The sequence below is a fragment of the Ruditapes philippinarum genome, unplaced genomic scaffold, assembly GCF_026571515.1.
Source record: "Ruditapes philippinarum isolate M1 unplaced genomic scaffold, ASM2657151v2 ctg2355_1_1_1_1, whole genome shotgun sequence".
Classification (NCBI taxonomy): Eukaryota; Metazoa; Mollusca; class Bivalvia; order Venerida; family Veneridae; genus Ruditapes; species Ruditapes philippinarum.
In genome coordinates, this window is record NW_026864350.1 from 89,854 (window position 1) to 102,818 (window position 12,965).

General features: G+C 33.9%; 1 protein-coding gene across 1 annotated transcript; it reads left to right on the top strand.

Annotated features, from left to right (window-relative positions):
- Positions 1–594: 594 nt before the first annotated feature.
- On the top strand, positions 595–1,956 carry LOC132725298 (uncharacterized). The gene is made up of 2 exons (XM_060710398.1): positions 595–793; positions 1,258–1,956. The coding sequence occupies exons 1-2, from the start codon at positions 664–666 to the stop codon at positions 1,485–1,487; spliced, it is 360 nt and encodes a 119-aa protein (XP_060566381.1). The 5' UTR covers positions 595–663; the 3' UTR covers positions 1,488–1,956.
- Positions 1,957–12,965: the final 11,009 nt, after the last annotated feature.

Sequence of the window (12,965 nt, forward strand, 5' to 3'; positions counted from 1 at the left end):
ACATGAATCTAACATGCGACACATACTATCAGTCTTATAGGGGTGAAGACATATGTCGAATTTCCCATAATCAATCAAGTAATGACAACGCTGTTGGACAGAATTTGACATTTGACCTTCAAATACGACCTTGGCGTTAAAGGTGCGGACTTGTGTCTTGCACGCAACACATTATCTTCATATGGTGATCATAAGTTCCAATTTTTATTGACATATCATTATGCAAGCAGAAGGTATGAATCTGACACAAACTTGAACAGCACTTAAGACTATATGACAAATACAGTAAGTTTAACCCCAAGCTTTGACTCTGAACTTTGAGCAGGGAACCGGGTCTTGCGCGCGACACATTGCCTATCTATGGTGGTTATGTCTACCAATTTACGGGACAAAAAGTAAAACTTTTTTTCTTTTCGAACGGACACATGCACATACATGCACACACGCACACATACACACACACACACACACACACGGCTAACACATAATCCCCTCCAAATTTTGTGTCGTTCTCAAAAAATATAAGCATATATTTGGTTTCATATGTGGTCAATATATTCTTGCAGAAAGTTTGCATGCGTTTCAGATAAAAGAGGTATAATCTATGACGTTTGGGATACAAACAATACAAAATCATTTGCGATAACCCTTCAAAAGTATCTGATGAAAAAAGGATATAAAACATCGATTACAACAAGTCTCAGCAAGGAGAAAAACTGCCCTATCATTGCACTATGTTTAATGCACTCTCGGCCTGAAGCTGATATAAACTACACATTGAAAGACTTAAAAAGTAAGGCGTTTCAAATCTTTTTTGTGTACACATGTGTACACTAAATGTATAAATTTGAACTTTAGTATTCCATGCATTGAGATCTTTCATGAATTACTGTGCTAGAAGAAAATTTTGTGCATGGCCTGCGCTGATAAATATTTCAATACTGCACGCACAAATCTTGATTGTAGACTCTTCATAATAACACTGACATAAAATTATATGTAAAAATTTAAAAAAAACATAAATGACAAAATAACTAAGAAATAACAAAACAATGTTTCAATTGCAAAAAAAAACAAATAACCAATAATGGTAAAAAATTAACAAAATACAATCTTTTTAACCATTTAAATATTGTATTTCAAGAATTACAATACAAGCGAAACGAAGCAAGAATTATTCTAAGAGAAAATTTTTCTGAATTTTTTAAATGTTGTTAAAGCACGGTGTGATTGTAATTGTATGTTTCTCAATTGCAGGTGAGCGTGATAGAGGTATAATCCTTGTTTTGCTGCATTTTCGGAGTAACGACACGAGGACTAGTCTATATGACGGGTTATATAAAAAAGATTATTCAGATGTAACTGTTCATGATTGTTTTCTCCAGCAAAGTTTTGAAAACATGAAAGACGTGAATAAGAAAATAAAGAAAGATTTAAAAGAAAGGCGTGGGAGACCGCAAGAAAAATACATGCATAAACCTTCATAATCAACAGCGATGTAGTATTTGACTTGAGTGGGATATGAATTAGATATGTTTTTTGTTTTATTTTTTTTTGTGGGTTTTTTGTGCGTGTGGGGGCGGGGGTGTTGTTGATTTTTTCGTTATTTGTTTCTTTGTATCAAAAAACAATTTTATCAATCAAATGTTGTTTTTTAACAGAAGCTCTTTTGTTAAATTATATAGAAATACGTTCTCTATCACATGATTATTTGATATAGATATCTCATAACTGAATACGGAATCCTACGCTCCCTTCGCAGCTTAATGAATACACTCCCGTTACTTCAGACGAAAGAAGTGAGCGATAGTGGAACATTCGACCGATGCGCAGGAGAGTAACGGAATCCATGGTTGCAATTGTTTTGGATTAAATTTGTATGGTAGAGCTTCTTCAAAATAAAAAACTGATTTAGTTTTAGTTTCTTTATCTCATCAAAGTTATATCTTTATATCATTAAAGATTGTCAATGACACTTTTTACAATACCATATTTATAAAAAAAAACTATATTACCTTTGAACAGATTTCGTTTAGTTTTTCTTTTTGCCACTTAAAAGGGTATTACTAAACTGCTTTGTCGGATATGACATCTGGTTAACTAATACGTCTTTTTTTTTTACATTTCTGCTACACATATTTACAAACTGAGATGAATTCGGTTTCAAATGAACAAATATATTGGTCTTATTCCCAGTTTAGCTTTACGGCAGGGACAGCTTTCTCTTTTCGATATATAGTGATTCTTTACTTAAAACTCTATAATTAAAGATCGTGTTCATTGATCTCGTTATGTATGATATGAAAACAGACAGAAAATAATTGTATTTAATTGTTCCTAAGGATTAAAACATTGGTTTTCAGATAGATTTGTTATTCACCAATTACCAACGTAGAATAGTCATCTGGGCGAATTTCAACTATTAGTTTGAAATACATACTTTTATAGTACTGTGTTTGTAAACTTTGCAAGATGATTGCTTTTATAAAAAAAAATGTTTAAGGGTTTGACATTAAAGTGAAAAGAAAACAAAGAGACAATTGCGGCTTTGCATTACCTCCATTTCTTTTTTTTATTTGTGTTTATTGTTGTTTTTGTTTTTTACTGTTATTACATTACATGTCCTTTTTGTAAACTAAGTCGTATTTTTCGTTTAGTAAGGTAACTAAATAATCTTATCTATGGACCACTTAAGACAAGACTGTTAGCAACTGATATACCGATATTCGTGTACAAAGTTTGCAATGCAATGTTTGAGAATATGAAATGGCTGCACATAATTAAATCTTATACATTTCAATTTTTCGTGATCTGATATCAAATACATTCATTAGGTACTAGTTTCTTTTTCTGTATAATTACAGTAGTATTATAGACTATGTGTCGCCATTTTCAAAACAAGAGTACACGTAGTTTCATTTGCCTTACTTGATCAAGTATCTTTGCGTTTGGCTTAATTATTTGTTATAATCAACAGCTCATGGCAACAGCTATACCGAAATCACAAAATGAACTTTAGTTAGCAAGAATATCTTTCGATTCGAAAATGATACCATATAACATGACAACTGACATGACACGATTTAATAGATTTCATTCTTCCTTGTTTACCTGGCATTTTGCCTCAGCGCAAAACGCATACAAACGAGTATGTATGGCGTTCGCTATCAAACACAGACTAAATGTCTCTCTTTATCTCATAAGTACGGAATCCTGTTGGGGCAATTCATAATGTCGCCGTCGAGTTTGCATGGTCGACACGCGACAACGCGACATGACATAGCGATATTACGAAGCGACACGCGACAATCGCAAACGACGGTGACAATCTCAAATGACAATGTCGCGATATCCACTTTAAAATGTCACCTATAAAAGCACGATATATTGCGATGTCAATTCGCATTGTCGATCAAGTGTCGTATCGCATTGTCGCTATGTCACTTCGCGTTGTCGCGATGTCGCTTCGCGTTGTCGTGTGTCGACCCTGCAAATGCGACGGCGACATTATCAAACCACACGCGACAATCTCAAACGGCGCTCGACAATGCGAAGCGTCATATCGTATGTCGCGCTTGTGTTTGAGGGTCGACGCGCGATAATTTCAAACGACATGCGACAATCTCAAACGACATGACATTTTAGATAATATCGTATCGCATGGTGCCAAAGGTAACAAGTAGCTTCTTCACCGCCTGTTAAAATACGAAAGTGACTTTTTTGACGAAAGTATGCGCAAGTGACTTTTAAAATATAAATTATACCGTTTTAATAGACTTTTACAATAAAATTGCAGTTTGTAGACGTATATAATTAGAAATAAATTAAATTTATTATCGAAAATATCATTATAATGATTTACTCACGATTTATTTGCTTAATTTCTATATACAATAAAACCTTATTAACGTTCAAACAGGCGTTATAATGCGGATCAAATGGCATAGGCGTTATTACACGAACCAAAAGGCGTAATTTCACGAAACAAAGGGCAAAGAAACGCTGATAAACGCATATAAACGCGAATAAAGGGCAATAGACGTAATTACGCGACGCAAAAGGCGTAATGATGCGAAAAAAGGCGTAGCAAAGCAAATAAAGGCGTAATAACGCGAATAAGATAGCGTTATTTAGGAATTCTAACACGACTCGCATTTTTCCCTATTGAACATAGAAGAACCGAAAGTGTGTGTTATTATGCTATAAAATCACTGTTTGACGTTCTATATTTAGACATGTGACGTAATCATTATACACGTGACGTAACCACTAAAAATGTGACGCGCTGACAATAAGTACGGAAACAAATCAGACGCAATTTAGCTAAATATCAGATACGGCAGCATTTATTTGTTGATGTCGTGTTAGAATCGAAATAATATATCCAAATCGGTGATTTTATTGCTTGATAACATCACTGTTTGTCGTTCGGATGCGCATCATTATATCACTCGGGCTACGCCCTCGTGATATAATTCCTCTCATCCGAACTCCAAACAGTGATGTTATTGAGCAATAAAATCACAGTTTGGGATATATTATTTCTTAAATAATGCACGAAGAATTAATATCTATTTTCATTCTAACACGTCAAGAAAAAATATAATTATTATTAAGTTGGACTTTATGTTTGGTGGTTAAATTTGTTTTCGCCTCATAGTTTCCAATAGAACCGTTCTTTAAAGCTGTTCCAGTGGGTTGGTAAAAACTGTCGTTAAATCTACCGTGTGTAGAAACATTTTGAGAATAACAATTTTGAAAACGTTGATAAAGCTTTGTTTGTTTATTTTATTTCACTCTATAATTTTCCAAGTGAAATACAAACTATTAAAAGTGAAACAAATGTAAAACTTAACTCGTTTGCGACATTAAAATAGCGTACTTGATTTGATTGTTTTGCACGTGCTGTTTGGCGCTTCATTGTGACGTCACATAAACAACACTTTAAACGTCCTTACAGCGTTAACGACTGAATTAAAGATATTGGTGTTCGGATTCATTTTCTTAGTTAGACCATTTTCTTTCATTCTAGATAGTTTTCACAACAAAATTCGACAAACAATTGTTTTTAATTTATCAGATTTTTCAAACAAAATGTGAAAATACACAGGGAGATAATAAGAACGGCGAGTGCATTGTTGTAAAATAGTGCACGCTTTGGGGCTTCTTTGTTCATATAGAAAAATTTCCGATAGTGTAAGAATATGCTAATTTTAACCATATGAAGTCTTATCATTGGCATAGTGGTTCGCGTTATATAACGCTTTTTGGTTTGCGTTATAATGCCTTTGGTTCGCATTATATAATCGCCTTAATTCGCGTTATAACGCCTTTTGATTCGTATAAATTGGCATTTTGATTCGCGTTGTAACGCCTTTATTCACGTTATTTCGTCATTTTATTCGCGATATAACGCCTTTATTTGCTATTACGTCTTTTGATCTGCGTTTTGATTTGCATTATAACGCCTTTACTCGTATAAAAAAACGCCTCTTGATTCACGTTATTAGGCTTTCAATTTGCGTACCTTCATACTTGCATATTTGGCAGGTAGATACACCTAATTACGCCTATTAAGCATAAAAATGCTTGTATTTTACAAAAGCTTTTACTTTTTTGTGTCTGCTACATTTACTCATTGGTCATATATACTTGAGCCATCTCTTACTTTCTTTACGTTTTGTCAATATGGAGGGTTATCGTAACATTTGTATGGAAGTGAAAGTACCACTTCCTTTGCATTTTGCTATCCTTATTATAAACTATTTCACATTCAATGTTTTTTTTCTTCAGGTAATAAGCATTTTGCATGTTCTAAATTCACGTTAGAACATTATTAAACACATTTTTGCCCTTTCTATAAACAATTAATGATTTCTGAGGCATAATGTGCCTAGATGTGGTCCTCTCACTTTAGATAGAATTAGAATCATTTTGGTCAAGATGACCACCAATAAAACTTGATTTTAACCGGTTTTTTTATTCGGCCAGTTAAGAATCACTTTGATCAACATCATGGGTATTTCATATTTCTGTATAGTTTCATCACTGTTACATTAGCAAAGCGACAGAAAATATGCCATATAAAGCCAATCAATTATACAGCCATCTCGTTTAACAGACTTGAACTATTTTAGCATTTTTTGTAAATGACTACATAATGTTTTCATTAAAATCTTCAAGAGGTTGAGCAAGATTTTCTATATTTGGCTCTGGCAGTCATTTTGTTCAGCGGACAGGGATTATTGTGGAAATTTACATCAAGGATCATCTTGGGGAAAATCCTGTATAGTTTCATCACTGTTGGTTTAGGAGATGGTGTATAAAAAGTATTAAAGCAGCACGCCTCCAGATTTAGGCTAATTTTCATGAAAATTTTCAAAATGGATTTGAATGTGTAATATTGTGTGTGTGTGTATATATATATATATATATATATAGCTCACATTGAGAACGAAAACGATTATTGGTCATTGCCGTAAATCATAGAACCAGAACCGGAAAGGACTTGGTATAACCAATGAAAAAAGAGGATAGAAAACACATATGAGCCGCGCCATGACAAAACCAACATAATGGGTTTGCGACCAGCATGGATCCTAGCGCTGTAACGGTTTACCGGTACACCGATATATTGCAGTACAGGGGAAATAAATATTGTTCCGCGGTTCACACTCAATTGTACCGGTTTTATTTAGTAATAACAGTTTTCCATAATTTTCTTTATAAATTAAAGAACCTCTTCCATAATTTTCTTGATAAATTAATGTTATGAAAATGTCCTATGCATGAACAAAAATAACAAACCGAATGTAGGAAGTGTGTAATAAAACTGTGTAAGGATAAAAAAAAATGCACAGTGCGCGGGTAGAAAAAATGCTAAAATGTTTGAAAAAAACGGATCTAAACGTTGAGTGATTTACTATGGCAGACGAAAAAGATTACGATCTGATAAAAAAATCCGAAAGAAAAAGGGGGTCCCTTGGCATTAATGATTATTGAAAATACAGCTTTTTGCGATCGATGCGGTGTTGCAGTCAAATGTGGTGGCCTGGGGGCACTACAAATTTACAACGCACATAAAACGGCATCACAAAATAATAAAATTATCATTGTTATTTACTGTTACTTAATGATAAGCTTTTCAAGTGTTTATTCTGCTATTAAGTTAAATTACTAATAGTTGATGCTGCAACGGTTGAAACAGTCTTAATTTGTGTTAATGGAAAGTATCCACTTATTCTGTTCTGCAAAAATATAGAGATATATACTATTTGTTAAGTTTATTAGTCTTTTTTTCCTGAATTATCTCCCAGTACCCAATATCAATTACAATACGTATTGCAATTTATTTAATTTTATCCATGAAATATGGTGCTATATCAGTCAAATATATTTCATATTTTTAATATAAATATGAAAGTGGGCGGAGTCAAAACTCATATTTATTTTAAGGGACTTCTTTCGCGATTTTGTTTAAAAAATCTGAAAAAAAAAAAAAAAAAATTTGTCGAATTTTGTTTTGAAAACTATCTAGAATGATAGAAAATGGTCTAACTAAGAAAATAATTTCGAACACCAATATCTTTAATTTAGTCATTAACGCTGTACAAACGTTTAAAACGTCACAATGTAGCGGTGTAACACCGCACTTTGTGGTCAAACGCACTTTGGGGTCCGACCCCAAAGTGCGTTACGTACTTTGGGGTCCGACCCAATAGTGCGTTACGCACTTTGGGGTCCAATTATGACATATATGTACATATGCATTTTTTAACATCAGACAAACGACCGCACTTTGGGGTCATAAAAAATTAATTTTCATTATGTTTTAAATAATATATTGTACATGTTGTAGTCAAATCCAATGGTAAACAAAACTAAAGGTCTTAAATAGACGCAAAACATGTGCCCTGAATTATAGTAGAATCAATAGGGATTCTCAATGGTCTTGATCAGTAAGTGAAGAACTTTCATCAAATAAAGACTTTGTATCAATTATTAAAGCTGCGGTCTCACTTACTCACGGCAGAGCCCAGGATCATCCCGGTAAGTTACTGGGATGATCCGGTGTGAAAATATTGTTGCGGTCACACTTACCCAGGCAGCACTACGGTAATTCTCAACCAACCACCCAGGATGCGCTCCGGACCATCCAGACAGAACCCAGGTGAAGCTTCGGTTCATGCCGGTGCTTCCCCGGTCGTTCCCGGATGACGCCGGAAGAGCCCCGGTTGACCCAGGCAAAGCTCCGGTCGATCCAGACAGAGCCCCGGCAGTGCCAAGGACGATCCAGGCAGTGCTCCGGTAGAACCCCGGTGGATTGAAAACGCGCGAAAATGATTACATTGATACATAATTTTTATTCAATTAATACATATTGTTCCAGAACAGTAATTCATGATGATTTTCTGAAAATTCCTAATGCAAGACTGGATAGAAGAAAAATGGGAAGGGTTTAAATACAAACAAGTGCAACCATCGCAAATTGTCGTGATTCTTTTTAAATGAACGGGGCTTTGTCGGGGCTCTACCGGGATCAACCGTAGCTCCATCGTCATCCTCCGGGGCTCTGCCGGCATCCTCCAGGGCTCTGCCGGCATTCACCGGGGCTCTGCCAGCATTCACCGGGGCTCTACCGTAGCTCTACCGACTATATCATACCCCGGATCATCCCCGGTTAATGCCGGCAGAGCTACGGTGTTTCCCCGGTGTAACTCCAGATCACCCGGACGTCTACCGGGGCTATGCCGGGATGTGGGACTGTAGCTTTAGCTCAAAATATTAATATTATTAATATAAATAATATATTATTAGTACACCTTTCATTAACTCCATTGTTTTTAGCTAATTGCATTTATCCGTTTTTTTTATTTACACATTTTATAGTACTATAAATAGTGATTTTTTAAAATACATTATTAAGCTTATCAACAAAGTTAAATGAACAAAGGTATAAATTCTGGGAAATCTTAGTAAGGCATTTCAGTAAAAAATGTGCCTGATAATATGTGACATATAAGAAACTTGACTAGGTGTAGATGCGGCTTTAAGAAGAAGTCCGTACAGGCAGTACTAAAAATATAAACTATTTAAGTAGTCGCACATTAAGAGCGGAGCTTCAGAATAACGTAAAATTCTCACATGGGGTATAGAGGGAATTGTGGATTATCGACCCCCCCCCCAAACCTTAAAAATAACGTTTTAAAGGCTCAATATGCTTTTATTTGTTTTTCTTAAAAGCTTTTTTATTTTGATGTTTTTCTATAATATCCAAAAAATACACATCAGCCAATTACCTGAACCATCTTTTTCATCTGTTGCTTTTTAGCAAAGATGAGTACAGTTTTAATAGTGAATTAGTATTTTATATGGATGTCAAATACTTCATTGTTTTGACTACTTTTATGACAAATAATTTCACATTTATCGCTACTTTATTCAGGTAACAAGCATCTTACATTTCTCAGATACCATTATTTTAACATTATAAAATTCATGTTTGCTCTTTCTAAAGAAGTATGTAAGATTTACCATAAAAAGCCTTTGACGAACGGTTGTTACGGAGCTTACAAAAAAAACTTAAATTTGTTGATAAGCTTAATAATGTATTTTAAAAAATCACTATATATAGTCCGATCGAAAAACTTGATATTTCACCAGAACATTGCAATAGAGTATATGTATAGTTCCCTGGGAAAAAATATATTAACTGCATTTTATTTCATCCCCATCATATTTAACATGGGGCTCAATATGGCACCAAAAGTTATCAAGTTAATGACTTACAGAACGGGATATTTTTCGCGGCATCTTTTGATTTTAGGAATATATCCACAATTTATATACTAGAGTACTTTGTTATATGAACACAATTTTTAGATATTTCAAGTGGTAAAACTAATGAAACATTTATCACTTAATTGAGCATCAAACAAAGTATCGACCGCCAACTCCACCTCAAATATTTCAATGTCGCGGATCGGAAATAAGTCAGTACTCAGTATTTAAGCAGAACTCAGATGACACCTAAAGAACTCTGGAATCCAAAGTGCGTTGATATGTAGCATATTAACGCACTTTGGGGTCAATTTCTCGATTTTGACCCCAAAGTGCGTTAGACCCCAAAGTGCGATGCGAAGTTTAACGCACTTTGGGGTTGGACTCCAAAGTGCGTTTGACCCCTAAGTGCAGTGTTACATAGCGCTAAATATCGCGTGCAAAACAAGACAATAATTATATTACTGCGCGCTGTACAATTACAGTTGCGTAGCAAGCAAGGGGGTTCGTAACCATTTTTCTTTGATAATGAAATTGAATAAAAAGGTTATTTTTTGTGGTTTTTTTTGTGAAATATGGTATATATTTTCACTCAACATGATAAAATGCCACATATTTTCACTCGCCATCCCGGCTCGTGAAAATATGTGGCATTTTATCATGTTACGTGAAAATATATTCCATATTTCACTCAAACGAAAAAATATCCTCTTAATATTGCAAGCGAAAAGATAGTTGATAGACAAATATATTGCAATACGCTTTTTACCGTGTTGTTACAGCCCTAATGGATCCAGACCAGCCTGCGCATCCGCCAAGTCTGATCAGGATCCATGCTGTTCGCTTACAGACCCTATAACAAGTAGAGAAACTGATAGCGAACAGCATGGATCCTGATCAGACTGCGCGGATGCGCAGGCTTGTCTGAATCCATGCTGGTCGCAAACCCATTATGTTGGTTTTGTCGTGACAAGGCTCATATAACAAACATTTTAATGGTTGCAGTCTGTTATCTTATAGCTTAATACATATTTCCACTAACTACATGGGTTGATAAGTGGGCAAGTTTTGACATTTTATCTGGGACAGAAAAGTAACATGTACACTTTAACTTGCCACAGTTACATCTCAAATTGTGTTCCGGTTATCACGAGATCTATAATTGCGGTTATCATGCATCACACTTAACTTCTCTCAACATTAGATAAAAGACAAGTGGTTTAAAGTCCATAACGATTACACAAGTAACTAAAGAAAGGCATGTAAGTAAAGAAAGGTAACTCCGTTTTGAGAGGAATTGTAAGCATTACATGGATTAAGCAACCTTTATTGGTTGCTCATTAAAAACAGAAGATTTTTTAAAGTTGCAGGTGGTTATAGTAGTAGAAGATATAGTCTGGTCACAAGAATGAACATCAAAGAGAAATACAAGAGGCAATGGTGATCCTACATGTTCAAATATTCTTTGCTAGCAGGTAATCAATTCTTTGTCAGAATCCTCATAGGCAAAGATTTGATATCCATATATAAAATTTGACCAAAGACATAAAGAGAAGGCCATTAGCTATAAACTACTAAGGTAAGGTTCAAATTATTTAAGAGACAAAACTGTACAGGTGCTTTAAATTTCAACATGAAATGCAACAGAACACCCAAAATAAACTAGATTTTGTGCTCCTCTATATAACAACTCAAGCCAGTTCAATTTAAAGCTCCAAGTACTTATGAATTTAAAACAAATATCAAAGGTATTAGACTTAATGCATGCAACTTAAAATTTCTCTTACCTCTGTATGCCATGGCACAACTATAATGCTTGATGGAACTGAACTGTTTAATTTCCAAGACACACTAAGTATTAAAATTATATGCAAAAATCTCAGTTCTAAACATTAACACACAGATAAAACAAAAGCAGTATGGATTGGTTCCAAATAATTTGTCTGAAGTTTAACCTTCAGTGGGAATCTAAATGCTTTTATTAACTTGGTGTTACTTTTAAATTACTATTAATTTACTCATTGGTCAAAACATATTATTACCTTTATTGGTAAAAATGTTGTAATTAAGTCATCAGCCTTACTAAAAGTAAACCACCTCATTCTTAGTTTGCCAAATCCTGATATACAAACAATTAAAGCTATACAAAACTCCTTTAAATTCCTATGGAAACCAGGACCAGATAAAATAAAGAGAAATGTTGTTATTAAAAATTCAGTTATGAAAATGGGTAATAAATTAAGAGACATTCATAATGTCTTTAAAATTGACATGGATAAGAATAATATTATTGTATAATACTAAATACTTTAATTTTGTAAATAACATGTGCCCTTTTCTATCAAGTATTAGTAAATATGGTGACCAATTTTTGACAAACTTCTGACAGTTAAAAATAACTTTTGGAAGGATGTTTTAACTGATCTCATGCAGTTGCATTAACTGTACCCTATGAATTGTAGTGAATTCTACTCATTTCGTGTTTGGCATAACTCTATGTTTAAAATAGGTGGTTCTACTGTTATGTAAATTGCCACATTTTTTGGTTAATGAATTCTTAGACGGTAGAGGTAATTTCATATCATTTGATGATTTTTTTTTACTTAGTTTGATGTAAATACCATTTTTTAGAGTATCAATATTATAGTCTATTAGGAGATGTTTAAATTAAATGCCTGTAGGCACCTGGCTAAAAAAGAGGAAATGCCTATTCAGCCTTTACTGATTAAATTAATCAATAGTCAAAAAGGAAGCAGACAAATTTACATACATCATCTACTGCTGAGATAAAATGGAAAGATGATTTATTATTAATCATAAATTATAATGCAAAAAAATAAGGTTTTACAGTTTGACAATTAATGGGGCAAATATGTTTCATTGCTGCCAAATCAAGACTAACGTTTTCAGATCATTTATTTAGGCTTGATCCACTCGGCTGCACCAACTGCCTTTATTGTCCACTAATACACAAGTATTCATGACAAGAAGTACAACTCTTAATTGAACATCAATATTAAAATAGTTGGAGTTGTATCCCTTGAGTTGATGACATTTTTTTTTCAAAATAAGTACATGTATCAATAAAAAAAATAAGTACATGTATCAATGTTATATTGAGATTTCTCCTTTATGATAATATTGTAATGTAATAACTTCTGAAAAGGATTCTTTTTTAACATTAT

What these genes read in the sequence shown, in the direction of transcription:
- LOC132725298 (XM_060710398.1), top strand. Translation starts at nt 664, where the DNA reads ATGAAAAAAGGATATAAAACATCGATTACAACAAGTCTCAGCAAGGAG. An exon ending in CACATTGAAAGACTTAAAAA is followed by an intron (nt 794 to 1,257) that starts GTAAGGCGTTTC and finishes TCTCAATTGCAG; the next exon opens with GTGAGCGTGATAGAGGTATA.